Source organism: Rutidosis leptorrhynchoides, chromosome 4 (assembly GCF_046630445.1).
Source record: "Rutidosis leptorrhynchoides isolate AG116_Rl617_1_P2 chromosome 4, CSIRO_AGI_Rlap_v1, whole genome shotgun sequence".
In the NCBI taxonomy this organism is placed as follows: domain Eukaryota; kingdom Viridiplantae; phylum Streptophyta; class Magnoliopsida; order Asterales; family Asteraceae; genus Rutidosis; species Rutidosis leptorrhynchoides.
Genome location: NC_092336.1, coordinates 159,102,780 through 159,127,063, shown reverse-complemented (window position 1 = coordinate 159,127,063; position 24,284 = coordinate 159,102,780). Strand labels below are relative to the sequence as shown.

Below are 24,284 nucleotides of genomic sequence, written 5' to 3'. Positions count from 1 at the left end.
ACTCACACGAAGCTTCCACGAAGTTGTTAGAAAACTCACATGTAGCTTCCACGAAGCTGTCAGGAAACTCACATGAAGCTTCAAGGAATTGTTTTTAGCTTACTCCTTAAACCATTCTATAAATAGACCCTCTTGTAACTCATTGTAAACACACCACAAATATTCAGTAAATACATTCTCTAGTTGGTCCGTGGACTAAAGCAATCACAATGATTGCATATAACCACGTTATCTCTTGTGTCGATTTACATTTCTTGCATTTATAATCTTTCGTTCATTAAGTGAGTTAGTAATCTTGTAGAATTACTATCGGTGAGTGATCTTGTTGAATCACTTGCGTTGTTTTGGGTCCTAATATCCTTACAACTGGTATCAGAGCACAAGGTTTCGTTAAGGGAACGATGGCGGAAGACGGGAAGTTTAGAATCGACCGATTCGATGGGAGAGACTTTGGCTTTTGGAAGATGCAAATTGAAGATTACTTGTATCAAAAGAAGCTACACCAACCCTTGTTAGAGACCAAGCCTGAAAGCATGAACGATGCCGATTGGACGCTTTTGGATCGTCAAGCTTTGGGTGCTATTCGTCTTTCACTTGCTAAGAACGTTGCATACAACGTTGTGAATGAGAAGACGACGTTTGCTTGCTTGAAAGCACTCTCTAACATGTATGAGAAACCTACCGCTTCTAATAAAGTATTTCTCATGCGTCAATTGTTCAATACAAAGATGAAGGAAGGTACGAGTGCAATGGATCATATCAATGAATTTAATAATATCGTTTCAAGGCTTGAATCGGTAGAGATTAAGTTTGATGATGAACTAAAAGCACTAATCTTGCTTTCATCATTACCGGAAAGTTGGTCGGGTACGGTTACCGCGGTTAGTAGCTCTACAGGAACTACGAAGCTAGCGTTTGAAGCAATAAGGGATTTGATTCTTGGTGAAGATACTCGTAGGAGAAACTCGGGGGAATCGACATCCGGTTCTTTGTTAAGTACCGACAATCGTGGTAGGAAATTTGATCGAGGTGAGAAGAAGGGTAGAAAGAAGTCTAAGAAGAGGTATCCATCGAAAGATAGAAGTGAAGCTGTTTGTTGGAGTTGCAATCAAAAAGGACACTTTCAAAGGAATTGTAAAAATGGTCCGGCGAAAGGTGTGAACTTGACCGAGGAAGAAAGTGATGATGCACTTTTATGTAGTGTTGAAAATTCTATGGAGTCTTGGATTTTGGATTCGGGAGCTTCGTTTCATGCTACTCATGTCAAAAGCATGATGAAGAATTTTCATTCTTATTAAGGCAATTTGAGATTGGCGGATGACAAACAACTCAATATAGAGGGCATTGGAGATGTTGTATTGAAGACTACTCTTGGCTCTAATTGGACCTTGAAAAACGTAAGGTACATTCCTAAATTAAAAAGGAAACTTATTTCGGTTGGTCAATTAGATGATGAAGGTAACGCGGTTACTTTTGAAAACCGCCAATGGAAGGTGGTTAAGGGTAGTTGTGTCATGGCTCGTGGACATAAAAGGGGAACTCTTTATATGGTTGAAGTGTTTGATGAAGACACGGTGGTTGCTACGGTTAATGTTGAGTCCGAATCAACTCTATGGCACCGAAGACTCGGGCATATGAGTGAGAAGGGTATGAAGATGCTTGTTTCGAGTGGGAGAATTCCAGATTTGAAAAAGGTAGAACTTGGATTTTGCGAACCATGTGTATATGGGAAGCAAAAGAAGGTGACTTTTGGGAAATCGGGAAATGCTCCTAAGTTGGAGAAATTGGAGCTTGTTCATACGGATGTGTTTGGTCCAACCAATGTAGAATCACATGGAGGTTCTCGCTATTATGTCACCTTCATTGATGACTCCACTCTAAAGGTATGGGTTTATTTTCTTAAAGCTAAATCCGATGTATTTAATACTTTTGTGAAGTGGAAAGCTATGGTAGAAAATGAGACTAATTTGAAAGTCAAGTGCTTGAAGTCGGATAATGGAGGGGAATATGGTAGTCTTGAGTTTAAAGACCATTGTGCAAAGCTCGGTATTAGAATGTTGAAAACGGTACCGGAGACACCGCAACACAATGGGGTTGCCGAACGTATGAATCGTACGTTAAATGAAAGGGCAAAGAGTATGAGACTACATGCCGGTTTGCCTAAAATGTTTTGGGCGAATGCGGTTAATACGGTGGCTTATTTGATAAATAGGGGACCCTCAACACCGTTGGGTTTCCGAATTCTTGAGGAAGAATGGCAAGGTAAGAAGGTGAGTTATAATCACCTTAGGATCTTTGGGTGTAATGCTTATGTGAAGACCAAAGATGCGGATAGAGACAAGCTTGAAGCTAAGTCAAAGAAGTGTACTTTCATAGGTTACGGGTCGGATGAAATGGGCTATCGTTGTTGGGATAACGAGGCTAGAAAAGTGATTCGTTCTCGTGATGTTACCTTTGATGAAGATTCGGTTTATGGTAAACCGGAAATGAGGAGTCCAAAACCGGGTCATGTTACTTTTGACGATGTTTCTATTGATGATCTTGCAGGTTCTAGTGGGAGTACGGGTAACAATGAATTACCAATTAACGGTGAGGTGTCAGAAAATGCTAATGATGGAAATGATTCGGAAAGCGGTGATGATTCTGAACATAGTGCGAGTTCTGGTGATGAGGAGGATACAAATGAAAACCGGTCCAACCATTCCGGTTACTCCTACACTAAAACGCTCGACTAGAGTGCCCAAACCTAATCCTAGGTATTTTCCATCAGCAAACTATTTGCTCTATACCGAGAATGGTGAACCCGAAAGTTACTTTGAGGCAAGGAAGACAAAAGAATCCATACAATGGGAGCTTGCCATGAAAGAAGAGATGGGATCACTTGAGAAGAATAAAACTTGGTCACTAGTGAAACTACCTCATGATAAAAGGGCGTTGCAAAGTAAATGGGTGTATCGAATCAAGAATGAGTTGGATGGCAAGAAAAGGTATAAGGCTCGTTTGGTAGTCAAAGGCTTTCAACAAAAGGAAGGGGTTGACTACAAAGAGATATTTTCACCAGTAGTTAAAATGACTACTATCCGTTTGGTACTTTCTATTGTTGCATCCGAAGACTTACATCTAGAGCAACTAGATGTGAAGACCGCATTCTTGCATGGTGATCTTGTTGAAGAGATCTACATGAGGCAACCCGAGGGCTATGAGGTAAAGGGTAAAGAGAAGTGGGTTTGTAAGCTAAAGAAAAGTTTGTATGGATTGAAGCAAGCACCTCGGCAATGGTACTTGAAGTTTGATGATTTTATGAAGAAGATTGGTTTCTTAAGATGTGAAGCGGATCACTGTTGCTACTTTAAGAAACTCAAGTCTTCTTATATAATCTTATTGTTGTATGTTGACGACATGTTACTTGCAGGTTCCAACATGTCCGAAATTAACAAGTTGAAGGGATTACTTTCCCGTGAATTCGAGATGAAAGATCTTGGTGGTGCTAGGCAAATACTTGGCATGAGTATTGTGCGTGATCGTGTGAAAAGTACTCTATACTTGTCTCAATCCAAATATATTGAGAAAGTAGTAGAGAGGTTTAATATGAAGAATTCAAAGGCTCGTTCTATGCCTTTGGGTAGCACGATTAAGTTATCGAAAAGTCAATCACCAAAGACGGTAAAAAACAAAACGGATATGGAAAAGGTTCCATATGCATCGGCTGTGGGTAGTATTATGTATGCCATGGTTTATACAAGACCCGATATTGCTCAAGCAGTGAGAGTTGTAAGTCGTTATATGTCTAATCCGGGGAAAGAGCATTGGGAAGCGGTCAAATGGTTGCTTCGTTATTTGAAAGGTACTTCTAATATGGGATTGTGTTTCTCCAAAAAGAATCTCATACTTAGGGGTTATGCGGATGCTGATTTGGGTGGATGTGATGATTCAGGGAAAAGCACTACGGGTTATGTTTTCACAATAGGGAAGACGGCGGTTAGTTGGATGTCTCGACTACAAAAGAGTGTTGCTTTATCAACCACCGAAGCCGAATATATGGCTATTGCAGAAGCTTCTAAAGAGCTTGTTTGGTTGAAAAACTTCTTAGGTGAGTTGGGTAAAAGACAAGACTATTGCGTCTTGTATTGTGATAATCAAAGTGCAATACATCTTGGGAAGAATCCGGTGTTTCATAGTCGTACGAAACACATCAAGATAAGGTATCATTTTATTCGACAACATATAAATGATGGTACTTTATTATTGGAGAAAATCCTTGGTACGGAGAATCCTGCTGATATGTTTACTAAGGTTGTTACGACAGAGAAATTGAGGTTTTGCATTACCTCAATTGGTCTTCTAATGAATTGATGAGAGAAGACCCCAACTAGAGAATTAGAGAGTTAATGTTTCAATTCTAACAAGTAGTGTTGAAGACCTTGTATCGAAAGTCTGCTCATCCGAAGTATGTGTTGAGTGTGCGTGTCCCAAATGGAGTTTGGCGGTATAATGGTGGTTTAACGTTCTTGGTTAGATCGTTGATATTTTGGGTTGACGAAGGTTGGGTTTGTTCAAAGTCTCCAAGTGGGAGATTGTTGGAGATATGGAGAACTTTAAACAATTAGAGGGAAGATTCCAGGAAACTCACACGAAGCTTCCACGAAGTTGTTAGGAAACTCACATGTAGCTTCCACGAAGCTGTCAGGAAACTCACATGAAGCTTCAAGGAATTGTTTTTAGATTACTCCTTAAACCATTCTATAAATAGACCCTCTTGTAACTCATTGTAAACACACCAAAAATATTCAATAAATACATTCTCTAGTTGGTCCGTGGACTAAAGCAATCACAATGATTGCATATAACCACGTTATCTCTTGTGTCGATTTACATTTCTTGCATTTATAATCTTTCGTTCATTAAGTGGGTTAGTAATCTTATAGAATTACTATCGGTGAGTGATCTTGTTGAATCACTTGCGTTGTTTTGGGTCCTAATATCCTTACAAAACACATATACAACAACCTAACTCATTGAAGCATCCAAAAACACTACGTTTTTGCACAAATTTAGGAAAGAGCTTCATCAAAAATTAATCGCCGAAAAGCTATTTGATTGAGAGACCTTGTAACTATGGTGAAGCCGGATTTCATCCCTGTACTAAAGAATACCCTAACATCTACGCACAAAATGTGCGAACATCCATTTTCGAAGACATAAAACAACTGAAACTTTACGATAGAGAATACTCGACAAAATAAGCACCTACAACAATTAAAGTCAACTTCGTCCGAAACCTCAAGAGGAATAGCGCCACAAGGACAAGATAGATTAATGATTGTTTGGATGCACTGATAAAGGACACGTAACCACCGGGTATATTTTAGAAAAAGACGGCAGCAAGAACAATTAAGCCACATCGATGCAACCGAACCGAGTGGTGCTTGGCGAGGTGTAGGACGAAAATTTGGAAAAGAAAAATAACAACAAAGGGAAGGCACACCAAAGCAAAATTGATGCAAAAAGCAGGAAGGATGTCTTAAAGCAAATCGACACCGGACCAAAAACAATTTGAGACACTAAAATCATCAAATATATTTAAAGCCCTCTGAAACAATATCATGTCCTGAAAACTACTAAAGTTCCACCAATACCGTCAACCAAACAAAATTAATTCCTCTAAAAGACTAAAAGTACTAAAATAGTAGAATCCTACATCAAAACCCTACAACTTAAAACTTAGAATGAATCGTCCGGACAACGCTAAGTAAATATCCACCAATGATAAATATCACTAACAACTTCGTGTTATATAAAAGTTACGTTTTTTAGCAAAAAAAAAAAAAATAAAAATAAAAATAAAAATAAAAAAATAAAAAAAAAATATGATAACATTATTTACTGCAACCAAGTACCGCCATAATTTATCAACAATATGCATGCGCAGATATATGCATACCAAGTACAACCATCTTTGTTCGTCTTTTCCATCTATTGACGAAGATGCTTTGTTTTATATTATCGTTATTTTAGTAAAAAAAAAAAAAAAAAAAAAATATACGCATGCATATCTGACAAACAATACATGTATGCATGGTAAAGCATATTGATGTATATATGTACAATATGAATGCATATCCGACCGTAAACAATACATGTATGTATACAGGTATACATGGGTAAAGCATATTGATGTATATATGTAAAAAACACACAACCCAAGTCGTCGAAAGAACCCAAACAACTTGCAAAAAATCAGAAATTTAGCACCGGAAAACCAAACCTGAACCCATAACACCAAACCGCTGGTAGCAACACCTGATGGCGTGGTGACTGTGACTTGCCACTTGAAACGACCAACGGCTGGATTGACAAATCGTCAGAAAACTGCCCTACTGGCAAAGAGAGACTCAAGAAAGCGAAACCAGTGTCGATATATGACAACCAAATAAAAAACAGAAAATGACGAGTGGAGGACCCACCGGAAAAGCAACTAACTGTGAGAATTATTTAGTGCTGTCATTGTTGTATAAGTTACAATTATTTATACAACAGATTGTATTGTATTACATAGCCAGCACACACAAGTATACAATAAATGAAATTATACAACATTTTCTAGCTCAACATATTGCAGCTAAATTGGCCATTTGATAGAAATAGTTTCTCTGCTTTGACAACCATGTCAAGTGTGAGAGGAACGAAACTTCGAGATGGGCCATAGAAATGGGGAAACACGTTTGTACCGTCCACGTTTTCATATATTAATCCATCTCCAAGCTGCAAAAACAAATCAAAATCATAGAAAAATATGCAGTTGGTCAAATACATAAACTTTTTTCCCTACTCAGCGTTATCGTATACTTAATATGACAAATTGTTTGCCAGTGATGTAATAGTTATATTGAAATTTCAATGCTTCAATTGCTAATTTGCTATCCAAAACTTTTTTTAATCAAATAAAGTGTGATAGCTTACAAGTATGAAACCAGCAATAATGTTCAGCAGTTGACCCATGTACAACCCTGCAGATTAAAGCTGAGACTAAATGGGCGGCCGGGCGGGTTGTGACACGAGTCAAAACAGATTGGGGTCAAATTTCAAAACTAGTAAAATTGATGCCAGTACAGGCTGGATCAGTTAGTCTTATATAACCAGTTAGTGTGTTAATTATAATCACAAAAACCAAATTTTTAATAAACAACCTATATTTATACAAACAACATGATCTATGAAGTTGTATGCATTAAAAACACACTTTTGGTCACTTTTGACCCATCAGTTTGACATGTTTCCTCCATTCTATTTGAAGCTCATTCTTTTGAATTTTGATTGTTCATGTTTGAGCCATTTGAGATCAAACATAACCTGGATCAACCCATTCAAAAGTGAATGGGTTAAAATTGACACATCATTGGACATGTAGAAGTACCCTATTGGCCAATTGTAGAATGGTATTTTACCTTTTCACAATCAATCTGGAGCAGGAAAAGATCTTCCGTAGTATTCAAATAAAACCTTTCTAAGGTCGACTTTACCTGCAACAAAAAGTTACAGAAGATCACTTACCAATACACTCGAGATCTTGCTTTAAGTAAAGCGTTTAAAAGATAAGGAATTTTTATAATAAGAGCAATCGAAACCAATGGTCATCCGTAGACTAAAAGTTCCAAATTTGGGTCAACCGCTGAACCTCATCGCCAGAAATTGTTTGACACAAATCAAGGATTACATTACATAAATATTACTCGATGATTGATCAACTAACTAACTTGTCATATTAATATTCCAAGAAGAACATTGGACATACATAGTTCAATTTAAACCAAAACACATAGGCTTGCATCAAAATCAAAATATAACACAAGATTGTGCAATAAAAGGCCTACTTTTCGAGTATAGGGTCATCATCAAGAGGGAAGCACTTTTTAGGGGAAGGGGAAGTAATTTTTTTTTTGAATTTTTTTTGAATTTTTTTTTCAAACATTAAGATCACATGAAAATATGAACATTTAAAAAAGACACTTTGTGATAAATGTTATTATTTTAGCGGGAAAACGCTCGAAGAAATAAATGATAACATGCATCATGAGTAATGTTTTGATTGAAGTGTTTTTTCATCGTTTTTTTTTTTCATCTTATGTAACTTTTTTTTTCAAAATTTAGCCCGATTTAGAGTCTAGGGTTTAGGGTTTAGTGTTTTGGGTTTAGGGACTAAACCCTAAACTCTAAACCGTTCGTGTTGAAAATTCAATCTAAACCCTAATTTCTAAATCCTATATCCTAATTTCTAAACCCTTTACCACAAAAACATCAACATTACATATTTCTAAACCCTTTACCCTAATTTCTAAATCCTAATATCAAAACCCTAATTTCTAACCTCTTAAAAAAAACTTTAATTAAAACATTACATATAATACATGTCATCATTTATTTCTTCGAGCGTTTTTCGACCAAAATAATAACATTTATCACAAAGTGTCCTTTTTAAATGTTCATATTGTCATGTGATCTTAATGTTTGAAAAAATATATTCAAAAAAACGAAATAAAATCACTTCCCCCCACTTCCCCCAAAAAAAGTGTTTCCCTCTTGATTAAAACACTAGGCATCGGCATCGGCATAGACCCTAATTTCTAAACCCTAATATCTAAACTCTAATTTCTAACCCCTTAAAAAAAACTTTAATTAAAACATTACATATAATACATGTTATCATTTATTTCTTCGAGCGTTTTTCCACCAAAATAATAACATTTATCACAAAGTGTCCTTTTTAAATGTTCATATTTATATTTATATGATCTTAATGTTTGAAAAAAAAAATTCAAAAAAACGAAAAAAAAAAAAAATTACTTCCCCCCACTTCCCCCAAAAAAAAGTACTCCCCTCTACATTAGAACACTAGGCATCGGCATAGACCCTAATTTCTAACCCTTAAAAAAAATTTAATTAAAACATTACATATAATACATGTTATCATTTATTTCTTCGAGCGTTTTCCCACCAAAATAATAACATTTATCACAAAGTGTCCATTTTAAATGTTCATATTTTCATGTGATCTTTATGTTTGAAAAAAAAAAATCAAAAAAGCAAATAAATTACTTCCCCCACTTCCCCCCAAAAAGTGCTTCCCTCTTGATTAAAACACTAGGCATCAGCATCGGCATCGGCATCGGCACGGGCACCGCCACGGGCACCGACACAGGCAGACGATGACGTAGACGAAGACGCAGACATAGCCATAGCCATTGGCCATTGGCATTGGACATGGACATGGACATGGATATGGACATGGACATGGACATGGATATGGACATAGACATAATATCCAAGGGCGGAAGATTACTAGGGAAAGGGGGTTGTCGCCCTGTAACACCCCGTTTTCCCGTGCGCGTCTAAAGGTACGTACTTAATCAATAGTACGCTTATAACTTATTCGTTATGTGATTAAATGAACTAAAGTGTTAGTTAGGTGTAAGTGTATATATGTATATGTGTGTATATATATATGGGTATATTCGAATGCGTGCGTGTACGCGTATATGAATGTGACGTGATGGCGTTGAGTCGTGTGAGACTTAAGGTTGAAGTTTAGACGTGCATAGGAAGGGTGAATGAGGTGTGCTAGTTGTTGAACCCTTGATTCATGTTAAATTGTCGAAGTGACCAGACCTAGGCTAACGCCGCGCCGCGACAAACGGGTCCGCGCCGCGACCATTGAAGCAAACCAGGATCAGAAAGAGGGTTAAGAGTGATCATTTTTCCTTCGATTCGTCGCGCCGCGCCGCGCCGCGGCATCCCTGCAGATCAGACTCCGAATTCTGCTCAAATTAAATAGGGTTTAGGGGCAATTTGGTCTTTTTGCGTGTAGATCTGTTTGGAGCTTTTAATATCAGCCACTTGTTCTCCATTTCTTATTTCTTTTCCATTTTCTTTCACATTTTCCTCTCAAATCCTAAAACCCACTTAGATTAAACTCAAGATTTGAAGGTGAAGTTTTGTGAATCAATCCTAGAAGCAAGAATTAAAGTTGCTCTCCTTGTTATTAGCTACAAGAGGATAGTTTTGGTAAGTCTCAACTCTAAGTTTTGAGTTTCATTTAGTTTAAGCTAGGGTTTGGTTCATATGGAACTTGTGTGACCCATTTGAGGGTTAAATGGGTGGATTTTGGGTTGGATTGTTAAAAGGATACCCTAAATAGCTATTATCTAGGGTTTGGTCTTGTGATTTGAGGTTGTAAGTGCTAAGTGATGTTATTAGTCACTAATGCACTTTTAAAAGGATGAAAGAATTTTTAATGTGTAAGTTGTACTTGGTTTGTGAGTCAAAGAGTCAAAAGAGCACTAGTTGACCTAATCGGGTGAAATGGTTATGAAATACACCAAGTTTATGTTAGTTGATGTTAATAGACCCTAATCACTAGCTTTTAGTGATTTATGACAAGGAATGGTCATTAATGGGCGGTTTTGGGTAGTTGAGTCATTTAATGCAATCGGGTCATTAAATGCTCAAGGGTTAGAAGTTGGCATTTAATTCAACTAGATTGTATGTTAATAAAATGCATAATGTAATAGGTGCGTTACATTGAAGGTTTGCAAGCTCGATTAGCTTCCACAAGAGTCTTGAGGTGAGTGGAATGATTATGCATATGTGTATATAATGTATTTACTTGTACGAGATTCGGTGTGGGTTTAAGTTCGGGCGGTCGATACCACATCGGGTCAATATATGATATGGGTTTAAGTTCGGGCGTTCGATGCCATGTCATATATGTGTGTGGGCATGTAGTGTGGGTTTAGAGTTCGGGCGTTCGATACCACATTACACGTGACGGGTGGGTTTAAAGTTCGGGCGATCGATACCACTCCGGGGTTAGTGTTATAATTTGTTGTGCACTAACGGTTGTTGGGAACACCAATGGGAAATTCGAAGTACCATTCCTTGTACTATTGGTTAACCATGGCTATGTGTTTGTTGTGTGGTGTTTTCACATTATTCGAGTTATGTGTTTGTTGTGTGGTGTTTTCACATTATTCGAGTTATATATGTTATCGTTGTGATATCTTGTGGTCTTGGAGATTTAGCGTTATGCCTTGCGTTGGTACGTCTTTTAAATTGCTGGCGTGTATGAGGTAATTGTGCATGTGATTGCATGTAAGTAGGTTATATATGTATGTGTATAATTATTGCATTCACTAAGCGTTAACTTACCCTCTCGTTGTTTATCTTTTTAGATGCAGGCGCAGTTAAGGGCAAGGGGGTTATCGGACATTAGGTGTCCCGTGATGATGCTTTGTTGGAGTTTTGATGTTGGCCTAACGTTTTGGGTAGTTTAGTCCCAAACCATGCTCGAAGTGCCGTTTGGATTGTAAACTATCATTTGTAATGGGTCAAACTTGTACTAAACTTTATTCGTGGCCCTCGTGCCTTTTGTAAACAATTAATTGTTGTGCGTTTTAAATGGAACTCGTGAAATGGGTTACATATTTATTTGGCGTGTAATTGTGTTGTATAAAAAAAAAATTATCGTATGGATTACGGGTTGGGTTGTTACAAGTGGTATCAGAGCATGGTCTAAGGGATTTAGGTGACTTGAGATAGGCGCCTAGACTTAGACTTTTGTGTTGTGGAATTATATGCGGGACTTGTAGGACTACAGGTCAGTGCGGGGTTTGATTAGTTCTTTGATGCATAAGTGGACAACTATGCTATGTTATGATGTTACTAATCATGCGTTGTTGTTTTGAACATCGAGCAAGATGGTTGTGACACGTTTGAGCATGGCACGGCATGTGAGCGTAATAGTGAGTCACGACCACTATTACGGTTGCAAGTCAAGTCAAGCAAGGATGTGCGACAAGTATCGAGCTAGATTTGGTGTGTGTGCGGTCATATGCATAGGTATATATGTGTATTAAATTGTTGTGATGTCTAATCCATTTTTAATCTTTAGAATGAAGACGAGAAACGGAACGAATACGAATGGCAATGGTGGTCCCTCTCATGTGGAGGAAGATGAGATGACTACCAAGATTGAGACCGCTTTAGAAAACTATGTTTCGGTTTTCTCACGAAGGGTTAAACAAATATTCGAAGAGTCGGTTTCGGAACAAATTGTCGATATGATTCAAGAACGGATGACTAATGCCGTTAAAGAAGAAGTTGAAAGGAGGTTTCCTAGACCTCAAAATGTGGGCGAGTTGGAGTTTAGCTATAAGAACTTCTTGGCGACCAAGCCTCCTCACTTTCACGGGGATCCCGACCCCATGAAGAGTGCGGCTTGGATTTCCGATGTTGAAGGTTGTTTTCGCACGACCGAGTGCCCTCCAGAAAAGAAAACAAGGCTTGCTACTAGTTTGTTAAGGGGCCATGCTAAAGATTGGCTCGATGGCAAGATTGATATGGTGGGTGATGCGGCTTTTGTGGGATTATCTTGGGCGGATTTCAAGGAGGAGTTTTTCCTTGAATATCGTACGCAAGCGGATCTTTCCAAATTGCGCAACGAGTTAAGGAACATGCGTCAAGGGTCTTTGGACCTAAACACTCTTAAAACCAACTTTCTCGCTAAGGCGCGTTTTTGCCCCGAGTATGTGGGGAATGATCAATTGTTAATGGAAGACTTTCATGCGACCCTTAGAGATGATTTGAAGGGTAAAATTAGTATTGGTCATGTTGAGACCTTTGCTAAGCTTTTGGCGGTGGCGAAGGGGTTTGAAGTGCAAGCTCCGAGTCCGGTTAGTTATGCGCCAAGTAAACGAAAGTTTGAAGCTTCTAATTTTTCGAACAAGAAAAGTAAGGGAGCATCCGAGAGTGTCGGTAGCGTGAAGAAGGGTGCTTCTAGTGGTCACATGGTCACTTGTTTCAATTGTGGGCAAAAAGGTCACTACTCTCGTGATTGCCCAAAACCGCGTACTAATGTGATCACATGTTTCAATTGTCAACAAGAAGGGCACCGAAAGTCGGAGTGCCCCGAACTCCGAAATGATCAAGTTAAGAGAATGGAGAAGGCAGCGGGGTCGGCTAGGGGACGTAATTATTTGATGACCAATGACGAAGCCAAGCAATCCAATGAAGTCGTTTAAGGTACTTTCATGGTTAACTCTAATCCGGCAAGGATTCTATTTGATAGCGGTGCAAATTTATCGTTTGTGTCTCCAAAATTTGTGCATAAACTTAATAAACCGTTAGCTAAGTTAAGTCGTCCGGTAGAAGTCGAAATAGCGGATGGCAAGACGGTGCTAGTGATTGATGTGTGTAAGAATTGTAATGTTGTGTTTGGTTCCGAGAACTTTAATATTGATCTCATTCCGATGACGTTGGGTGATTTTGATATCGTGGTTGGTATGGATTGGCTCGATCATAATAGAGCCGATATTGCGTGCCATGAAAAATCTATTCGTGTGAAGACCCCAAGTGGGGGAGAGTTAATTATTCATGGTGATAAACGTAGAAGACTTGTACCGGGATGCACTTTTGCACGGGCACGTCGTTTCCTTGTTAGTGGTGGCATGACTTTTCTTGCCCATGTTGTTGATACTCGTGATGAGCCACCACCCATTCGTGAAATTCCGGTGGTAAGTGAGTTTGAAGATGTTTTTCCGGATGAGTTAACGGGTGTTCCGGCGGAAAGACAAGTCGAATTTCGCATTGAGTTGGTTCCGGGAGCTACTCCCATTGCTAAAACTCCTTATCGTTTAGCACCGACGGAAATGCAAGAATTGTTGAATCAAATTCAAGAGTTACTTGAGAAGGGTTTCATTCGACCGAGTGCTTCGCCATGGGGTGCTACGGTTTTATTCGTGAAAAAGAATGATGGAAGTATGCGGATGTGTATCGACTATCGGGAGTTGAACAAGTTGACGATCAAGAATCGTTATCCATTGCCTAGGATTGACGATTTGTTTGACCAACTCCAAGGTGCGACGTATTTCTCAAAAATTGACCTACGGTCCGTCTATCACCAAATGCGGGTCCGTGAGGAAGATATTGAGAAAACGGCCTTTCGAACGCGTTACGGGCATTTTGAATTTGTGGTCATGCCTTTTGGTCTTACGAATGCACCGGCGGCATTCATGGATCTTATGAACCGAGTGTGCCGACCTATGTTGGACAAGTCGGTAATTGTGTTCATTGACGATATTCTTGTCTATTCTAAGAGCATGACGGAACATGAACACCACTTGCGCGAAGTATTGAAGACGTTGAGAAAAGAGAAGTTGTATGCTAAATTCTCAAAATGTGAATTTTGGCTAAGGGAGGTTCAATTCCTTGGCCATATTGTGAACAAGGATGGTATTCAAGTTGATCCGGGGAAGATAGAGACGGTGAAGGATTGGGGACGACCGACTACGCCTACGGAAATTCGAAGTTTTCTCGGATTGGCCGGTTACTATCGTCGGTTTATCCAAGACTTTTCCAAGATTGCTTCGCCATTAACTAAGTTGACAAGGAAGAATACGAGATTCAATTGGGAGAACGAGCAAGAAATCGCTTTTCAATTGTTGAAAGAGAAATTGTGTAAAGCTCCGGTCTTAGTATTGCCGGAAGGTGTAGATGATATGACGGTCTATTGTGATGCTTCTTTGAATGGGCTCGGGTGTGTTCTAATGCAACGAGGTAAAGTCATCGCTTACGCCTCTCGCCAATTAAAGGAACATGAAAAGAGATACCCGACTCATGATCTCGAATTAGCGGCGGTGGTCCATGCTTTGAAAATTTGGCGCCATTACTTGTATGGTGTCAAGTGTACGATTTATTCGGATCACAAGAGTTTGAAACATCTTTTTGATCAACGGGATTTGAATTATCGTCAACGTAGATGGATGGATGTGGTGAAGGATTATGATTGTGAGATACTTCATCATCCGGGCAAAGCGAATGTGGTCGCGGATGCGTTAAGCCGAAAGAGTCACCACCCGGCGTTACGATTAGGATTGTTACGTATGATTATTACTAACGATTTTCTTGAAAAACTTGGTGTGATTCAAATAGAGGCTTACGTTCACAACAAGCATGCGGAACGAATTGTGGGGCAATCGGAATTCATTACGATGGGTTCGCGTGGTTTATTGTCTTTTCAAGAAAGAGTGTGGGTGCCTAAGATGGGTGATTTCCGAAAGGTGCTTCTTGATGAGGCGCACAAGTCTAAGTATTCCATACATCCGGGTACGACGAAGATGTACCATGATTTGAAGAAAGATTATTGGTGGCCGGGCATGAAACGCGACGTTGTTAAGTATGTTGAGCAATGCGTCACGTGTTTGCAAGTTAAAGCCGAACACCAAAAGCCGTATGGTAAGTTGCAACCGCTAGAAATTCCGATGTGGAAGTGGGAGCATATTACCATGGATTTTATTACCAAGTTGCCAAAAACGGCAAGAACCCAATTTGATACTATTTGGGTGATTGTTGATAGATTGACGAAAAGTGCATTGTTTCTTCCTATTAAAGAAGCGATTACATCGGAGGCACTTGCGAAGATGTTCATTAAGGAGGTGATATCAAGACACGGCGTTCCCGCGTCTATCGTTTCGGATCGGGACACGCGTTTTACTTCTCGATTTTGGAAGAAGTTTCATGAAGATATGGGTACGAGGGTAAATATGAGTACGGCGTACCATCCTCAAACGGACGGTCAAACCGAACGTACGAACCAAACATTGGAGGATATGTTACGTGCGTGTATCATTTACTTCGGTGGTAGTTGGGATGAACATTTACCTTTGGTGTAATTCTCGTACAATAATAGTTTTCACTCTAGTATTGGAATGCCACCGTATGAGATGTTGTATGGTAGAAGGTGTCGAACCCCGATTTGTTGGGGCGAAGTGGGTCAAAGGGAAGTCGGGAGCTCCGACTTGGTATTGGAGACAAATGATAAAATCGATATGATTCGGGAACATTTGAAAAAGGCGCAAGATAGGCAAAAGTCTTACGCCGATAAGCGTAGACGTTTGATCGAATTCCAAGAAGGTGATATGGTGATGCTCAAGGTTTCGCCATGGAAGGGTATCATTCGGTTTCGAAAACGGGGAAAGTTAGCTCCTCGGTTTATTGGGCCGTTTAAGGTTTTAGCTCGTGTTGGTGAAGTCGCGTATCGTTTGCAATTACCCGAAGAACTTGCGGGGATCCATAACACATTTCATGTTTCCCACCTCCGTAAGTGTCTTGCGGATGATTCTTCATGGATGCCTTTAGACGAAATTGAGCTAAACAACAAGTTAGAATACGTTGAAGAGCCGATTGCTATACTCGATGAGAAGGTAAAAATGTTGCGTAACAAAGAGGTGAGGACCTTTAAGGTCCAATGGCATCGGCATCGGCATCGGCATAGACCCTAATTTCTAAACTCTAATTTCTAACCCCTTAAAAAAAACTTTAATTAAAACATTACATATAATACATGTTATCATATATTTCTTCGAGCGTTTTTCCACCAAAATAATAACATTTATCACAAAGTGTCCTTTTTAAATGTTCATATTTATATGATCTTAATGTTTGAAAAAAAAAAATTCAAAAAAACGAAAAAAAAAAAAATTACTTCCCCCCACTTCCCCCAAAAAAAGTACTCCCCTCTACATTAAAACACTAGGCATCGGCATAGACCCTAATTTCTAACCCCTTAAAAAAAATTAATTAAAACATTACATATAATACATGTTATCATTTATTTCTTCGAGCGTTTTCCCACCAAAATAATAACATTTATCACAAAGTGTCCATTTTAAATGTTCATATTTTCATGTGATCTTTATGTTTGAAAAAAAAAAATCAAAAAAGCAAATAAATTACTTCCCCACGTCCCCCCAAAATGTGCTTCCCTCTTGATTAAAACACTAGGCATCAGCATCGGCACGGGCACCGCCACGGGCACCGACACAGGCTGACGATGAGTAAGACGAAGACGAAGACGCAGACATAGCCATAGCCATTGGCCATTGGCATTGGACATGGACATGGACATGGACATGGATATGGACATAGACATAATATCCAAGGGCGGAAGATTACTAGGGAAAGGGGGTTGTCGCCATGTAACACCCCGTTTTCCCGTGCGCGTCTAAAGGTACGTACTTAATCAATAGTACGCTTATAACTTATTCGTTATGTGATTAAATGAACTAAAGTGTTAGTTAGGTGTAAGTGCATATATGCATATGTGTGTATATATATATATATGGGTATATTTGAATGCGTGCGTGTACGCGTATATGAATGTGACGTGATGGCGTTGAGTCGTGTGAGACTTAAGGTTGAAGTTTAGACGTGCATAGGAAGGGTGAATGAGGTGTGCTAGTTGTTGAACCCTTGATTCATGTTAAATTGTCGAAGTGACCAGACCTAGGCTAACGTCGCGCCGCGACAAACGGGTCCGCGCCGCGACCATTGAAGCAAACCAGGATCAGAAAGAGGGTTAAGAGTGATCATTTTTCCTTCGATTCGTCGCGCCGCGCCGCGGCATCCCTGCAGATCAGACTCCGAATTCTGCTCAAATTAAATAGGGTTTAGGGGCAATTTGGTCTTTTTGCGTGTAGATCGGTTTGGAGCTTTTAATATCAGCCACTTGTTCTCCATTTCTTATTTCTTTTCCATTTTCTTTCACATTTTCCTCTCAAATCCTAAAACCCACTTAGATTAAACTCAAGATTTGAAGGTGAAGTTTTGTGAATCAATCCTAGAAGCAAGAATTAAAGTTGCTCTCCTTGTTATTAGCTACAAGAGGATAGTTTTGGTAAGTCTCGACTCTAAGTTTTGAGTTTCATTTAGTTTAAGCTAGGGTTTGGTTCATATGGAACTTGTGTGACCCATTTGAGGGTTAAATGGGTGGATTTTGGGTTGGATTGTTAAAAGGATACCCTAAATAGCTATTATCTAGGGTTTGGTCTTGTGATTTGAGGTTGTAAGTGCTAAGTGATGTTGTTAGTCACTAATGCACTTTTAAAAGGATGAAAGAATTTTTAATGTGTAAGTTGTACTTGGTTTGTGAGTCAAAGAGTCAAAAGAGCACTAGTTGACCTAATCGGGTGAAATGGTTATGAAATACACCAAGCTTATGTTAGTTGATGTTAATAGACCCTAATCACTAGCTTTTAGTGATTTATGACAAGGAATGGTCATTAATGGGCGGTTTTGGGTAGTTGAGTCATTTAATGCAATCGGGTCATTAAATGCTCAAGGGTTAGAAGTTGGCATTTAATTCAACTAGATTGTATGTTAATAAAATGCATAATGTAATAGGTGCGTTACATTGAAGGTTTGCAAGCTCGGTTAGCTTCCACAAGAGTCTTGAGGTGAGTGGAATGATTATGCATATGTGTATATAATGTATTTACTTGTACGAGATTCGGTGTGGGTTTAAGTTCGGGCGGTCGATACCACATCGGGTCAATATATGATATGGGTTTAAGTTCGGGCGTTCGATGCCATGTCATATATGTGTGTGGGCATGTAGTGTGGGTTTAGAGTTCGGGCGTTCGATACCACATTACACGTGACGGGTGGGTTTAAAGTTCGGGCGATCGATACCACTCCGGGGTTAGTGTTATAATTTGTTGTGCACTAACGGTTGTTGGGAACACCAATGGGAAATTCGAAGTACCATTCCTTGTACTATTGGTTAACCATGGCTATGTGTTTGTTGTGTGGTGTTTTCACATTATTCGAGTTATATATGTTATCGTTGTGCTATCTTGTGGTCTTGGAGATTTAGCGTTATGCCTTGCGTTGGTACGTCTTTTAAATTGCTGGCGTGTATGAGGTAATTGTGTATGTGATTGCATGTAAGTAGGTTATATATGTATGTGTATAATTATTGCATTCACTAAGCGTTAGCTTACCCTCTCGTTGTTTATCTTTTTAGATGCAGGCGCAGTTAAGGGCAAGGGGGTTATCGGACATTAGGTGTCCCGTGATGATGCTTTGTTGGAGTTTTGATGTTGGCCTAACGTTTTGGGTAGTTTAGTCCCAAACCATGCTCGAAGTGTCGTTTGGATTGTAAACTATCATTTGTAATGGGTCAAACTTGTACTAAACTTTATTCGTGGCCCTCGTGCCTTTTGTAAACAATTAATTGTTGTGCGTTTTAAATGGAACTCGTGAAATGGGTTACATATTTATTTGGCGTGTAATTGTGTTGTATAAAAAAAAAAAAAATTATCGTATGAATTACGGGTTGGGTTGTTACACGCCCCTCCATTATTTGACGTTGTAAGTTGTAAATATGCTAATACTAGAATGACTTAAGCAAAGAAGCTTTATACAAACTACCACTCTAAGAAAAAGAAGCCAATCATATAATGCCTTAGGCTGGAGTACTACCCATATTTTTGTGGGAGATTTAAGCTTGAAAGCCTTATCTACTAATTCTACTCCATTATTAAGATTCTAAAAAGGCTTTGGGCATGTTTGGGACGGAGCTTTTAAAAGCTTTTAGCTTTTATGAAAAAGCTCATATCTAATAAAAAGCTTCGTTTGATTAAAAGAGCTTAAAGCTATTAGACGGAGGGAAAAAGCTAAAAGCTAATAGAACAGGCATGTTTGGCAATGGAAGTTGCTAGTTGGAGCTTTTTAGATGTATTTAGGTGTTTGGTAAAATGGCTGGAGCTGTTAAAAAAATGTTAAAACCAAAAAAAATGGACACGAGGGGAAAAAACACTTGATGCTAAATTAATGTCATCTAAAAACATGATGACATGTGAGTAATAGTTTGATACTTAATTTAAACCCCTCGGTTATACCAAAACCAATAATATCAATATCGAGATTGCACAATTTCTAGAACCGATTACCATACCGAAATTCTTTTAAAGACTTGCTGCATGTTATCAGATTGACATATCAGTTGCATTCGTTACAAAATAAAAAATCATATGTACTAATATACGAGTAACTATTTTCAATGTTATAACTTATATGATGAAAGTGATAAAATAATAATCCTTTTCAATGTAATACGAGTAATTTTGGTGTAGACCCCACAAATGATTTTCTACAACTGATTATTACGGAGTAAATGTTAAATATTACAGAGGAAGTCTCAAATACAGTAGTATAGTACTTGTCCCCACATATGAATTTTTACCTCTACATCTATTTTTATTAAAATAAAATGCCAAATATTGAATATATTAAAAAAATAAACGAAATTACAGCTCAAATATTGAAAGGGTATTGGAGTCATCTACAATCCAAAAGCACTTCTATTAGCTGAAACGCTTGTTAGAATAGCGTTTAAACTTGGGGCTTTTTCCCATCCCTAGAAGCTAGAAGCTCATCTAACCAAACGGAGTTTTTTTTATCAGTTAGGAGCTTTTTCATAAAAGCTAAAAGCTATTGAGCTCCAGAAAGCTCCATAAAGCTTTGTGCCAAACACAGCCCTAGCGTTTTAGAAAAAGCTCCTAACTTTTATCATTTTACTCTTTATTTTAACAGTTCGAGCTAGTCTACCAAGCACCTAAATACATATAAAAAACTACCAGCTAACAGTTAAAAGCTACCAGCTACAAATTACAAGCTACAAGCTACAAAACCAAACATACCCTTTAACTACGAAACTTTGTTTTTGTTTGTTACTCTAAGCCTTATAAGGTTTAATTTATCTATAATTTGTAATTTGTATTTGTATATGAATATGTCTTACATAAAAGTTTTTGTTGTTGTTAAACAAAAAAGCTTCGACTATTATCAATTGATAAACTGGAAAATTTAACATTGTAGATCAAGTTATCTTTAGATGGCAACTTAGATTTAATTAAAAATGAGGTGTTATTATATGTTATTTTTCTTATAAGCATAATTTATGATTATGTGAAAATACAAAAAAAAACTATACTACGTAAGGATCATTTTCACCCTGGACAATACAGTTCAAGTTCAGCCATTGATAATATCTAATACTCTGTATCACTTTAAGACATTTTAACTAAAACTAAGCCAGCCTGTGGTACACAATAATTCAATGAAATTGGAATCTCAATTCTATTTTCTAAGGGTGTTTGGTTAAAAAATGAACATAACTGGTATTCACCAATTTCCTACAATCAAAAGAATTCACTATCCTGAAAACTCCAATTCATTCGATGAATTCCAATTCGTTATAAAACAAACCAAACGCACCATGTATAAGTATAGCGTGCTTATCCTGCTAGAAGTACAATAAATGTAGAAAAATGTAAAAGGACCTGACTGAGGTTGCTGAGATGAATGTAGTTAGAATCTTTATCAAGTTGTTGACCAAACGTCGATTTACTCGTTTGCAATTCCGACCACTCGTCGGCAGTACTAATTCTGTAAACGAATTCTTCGATTTCATTCACACCAACGTTTTCAGCCATTTCTTAATTCTTCACCTGTTTGATTCCGGTGATAAATTAATTGTAATGTAGTTATAATTCTGTTTATAAGTTAGATTCCTGAAGAAATTAGAAACTAGGATTTGTAACTAACTTGATAGTTGGTAGATAAAATAAAAAAGCGTTAGTTAAATAAGTGTAGAGACGATCAACGTACCAGAAGAGATGGCTAGGACTCTAGGGTTTTGTTTCTCTTTAACGGCTCAGTTAAGCTATGGATCTTAATAGAGTTGTTAGGTGTTCGGGTTTACCCGATCTAAGGCTTTCCTTATTTTAATTGATATTTTAATTTAATTTTAATTTTGGATTTTGGATTTTGGATTATATATATAAAATTGATATTGATATTTTGATTTTTGTTATAAAACTAGTCCGGACCGGTCCACGCGTTGCGTCAGGGCTTTCGGTCTGCGTATTCATATTTAACGTAGCGTTGTGTATCTACAGAGGGGAACATGACACATGTGTTAAGCGCCGTTTTAGATGTCGTTGTGTTAGGCGTTTTTTAAAAAGTACCCCTTTCGAACGTAGTTAGTTTTGTTTTGTTCAATAAATTTTTTCGAGTGTAACGGTGCTGTCGGAAAAATTTAACTCCCGGCGAACGGAAAGATGCGGGCTGTCGTTGTGTTTAGCGTTTTTTAAAAAGTGTCCGTTTCGAACGTGGTTAGTTTCGTTTTGTTCATAAAATTATTTCGAGTCTGACGCTGCCGCCGAAAAAATTTAACTCGTGTCGAGCGGGAAGGTACGGGTTGTCGTTTTGTTTAGCGTTTTTTTGAGAAGTGTCCGTTTCGCATATAGTTAGTCCCGTTAGGTTCATAAGATTTTTTCGAGTTCAACGGTGGTCTCTGAAAAATTTAACTCGCACCGAGCGAGAAGATAGAGCCCGTTATAAATTCGGTTGGAATTAGCTTCTTTTATTTTAATAAAATTATATATTTACACTTTGTACCCCTGGAAAAGTGTAAACTTGAGGGGGCCGTTGTGTAAATATAGTGGAAGTTGAGGGACTGTTTATAATGTGAACGCAAATTCAAAACGACAATCCAATGTAACTGAAACTACTACATCGACCATCACTTTTCTTTTAGTATATAAGGGTTAATAATTAATAAAGAAGAGAAAGAATGAATGATCAATTATTTTGTACACCTTGATATTTTGATTTTTGTTATAAAATAAAAAAAAGAGAGAATGAAATGATCAATTATGGTCCAATTCTAGTGATTTAGATGATGTGTGGAAGTCATTAAATATAGGTGTGAACAAATCATCTATTGATACTATAATTTTTTTTAACAACTCTTAGGATCATCTAGGGGACTTAACCATTCACGCGTTCATCTTCTACACAATTATACCCGCCACCAACCGATAGACCACATCACGATACTAATACTTATGTGATTAAACATTCTAACATGAATTATCCTCTGCCTCAAGTTTAAAGGCTACTGTGTTCATCCATGGAGGCATATGTACTCCTTTTCTATATGGGTTAAGGCTACTGAAGAGTTATATACTTTTTTTAGTCCTGATGTAGGCTATATACCCAAAAAAAATACTATTATAGGCCATAAACTTTAAAAAAAAAATGTGTTAATGTAAATCAACTTAACTTGTTGACCTGACAAATAAGGTTGTTCGTTTGACTTTTTTTCCGAAACTTTGACTTCGAAATTCGGATTCATTTCTTCGATTTAAGAGCTGTAAATTTACAGATAGTTTCACGAAGAGATTTCGATCACATCTGTATTTTTACATTTCGCTATAACTACTCACATTGATCCGGTGCTCAAATCGGGCACGGTTTTCGGTGAAGGATGAACTCGAGATCAAACTCTATGAATTTGTTGTTGATTATCAGTTCTGATGATGTGCGAAAATTCGTTTGATATTATGATTCACAAATATGAAGTCAATTCGTTAAGAGAATCATCCTTGATCGATTTTGTAGATTGAGCTTAAAAAAATATACTTTTTTTGTTCCAGTGTAAGCTATATACCAAAAAAAAAAATACTAATGTAGGTAACATATTTTCAAAAAGTGTATCGATGTAAATAAAAGGTGACCTGTTTAGCCGGTAACATGTTACCTTTTGTTTAAATCGATACACTTTTTGAAAGTATATGACCTACATTAGTATTTTTTTTGATATATGACCTACATCGAGAAAAAAAAAATATATGACTCTTGAGTAGCCTTAATCATTTCTATATATTGTCAATATGTGGATGTAAATTAGTGGATAGCATGCATATGTAGGTTTTATTTTTTAGTGGTTTTGTGCCAATTGAACATAAAGAATGTAAGTCCATATCTGGCCCTATTGTTCCATCTCAATTTTTCACTATTTTGTGAAAAATTGTTATTTATTTCTGTTTTTTGCTATAAAAAAAATTTATTTTGTACACATCATTTCTTATTATTGCATTAGATGAAGTTACTTGTGACTGTGTTTGGTTAAAATCAATGACACGATTTATTACTGGTTCATGTGAACTAAAACGCGATAAAAGTCCAACAACTATCTAAAGATAATGCACTTTTCATAACACATATAAAAGGAGGATATATCAAAAGTGACCGAAGAAACCATATACCTCATAGATTTTTTTATACACTCATGATTTCATTAAGGACAACAAAATTGAGATGAGATATATTCAATCTAGCAAAACCTCGGCTCATCTTTTCACCAAAGCACTTTATACTGATGTTTGCATAAAACATATTCATAATATCGGCATGTAACACGTACAAAAGGTTTAACAGCTCAATGATGACTACTTGAAGGGAGAGTCAACTCTATGTTGCATTCTTTTTCCCTTAGCTAAAGTTTTTTTTTTACAATTGAGTTTTCTTTAACAAGGTTTTTAACGAAGCAGTACTAGTTGATCTCTAATGAAACAAAATTGTCATCAAAGGAGAGTGTTATAAAA

General features: G+C 37.6%; 1 protein-coding gene across 1 annotated transcript; it reads right to left on the bottom strand.

The window, feature by feature from the left end:
- Window positions 1-6,480: 6,480 nt before the first annotated feature.
- LOC139904247 (uncharacterized) lies at window positions 6,481-21,593 on the bottom strand. Its single transcript, XM_071886193.1, has 4 exons — window positions 21,502-21,593; window positions 21,174-21,341; window positions 7,446-7,520; window positions 6,481-6,762 (listed from the first exon to the last, which is right to left on the bottom strand). Exons 2-4 carry the CDS (start codon window positions 21,324-21,326, stop codon window positions 6,601-6,603), a joined length of 390 nt encoding a protein of 129 aa, XP_071742294.1. The 5' UTR covers window positions 21,327-21,341; window positions 21,502-21,593; the 3' UTR covers window positions 6,481-6,600.
- Between the last annotated feature and the right edge of the window lie 2,691 nt (window positions 21,594-24,284).

Bases quoted from the DNA above. Each gene is read 5' to 3' on its own strand.
- LOC139904247 (XM_071886193.1), bottom strand. From the start codon at position 21,326: ATGGCTGAAAACGTTGGTGTGAATGAAATCGAAGAATTCGTTTACAGA. The intron at 7,521-21,173 runs GTCCTTTTACAT...TTTTTGTTGCAG, and splicing joins ATCTCAGCAACCTCAGTCAG to GTAAAGTCGACCTTAGAAAG. The intron at 6,763-7,445 runs GTAAAATACCAT...TTGTTTTTGCAG, and splicing joins TCCAGATTGATTGTGAAAAG to CTTGGAGATGGATTAATATA.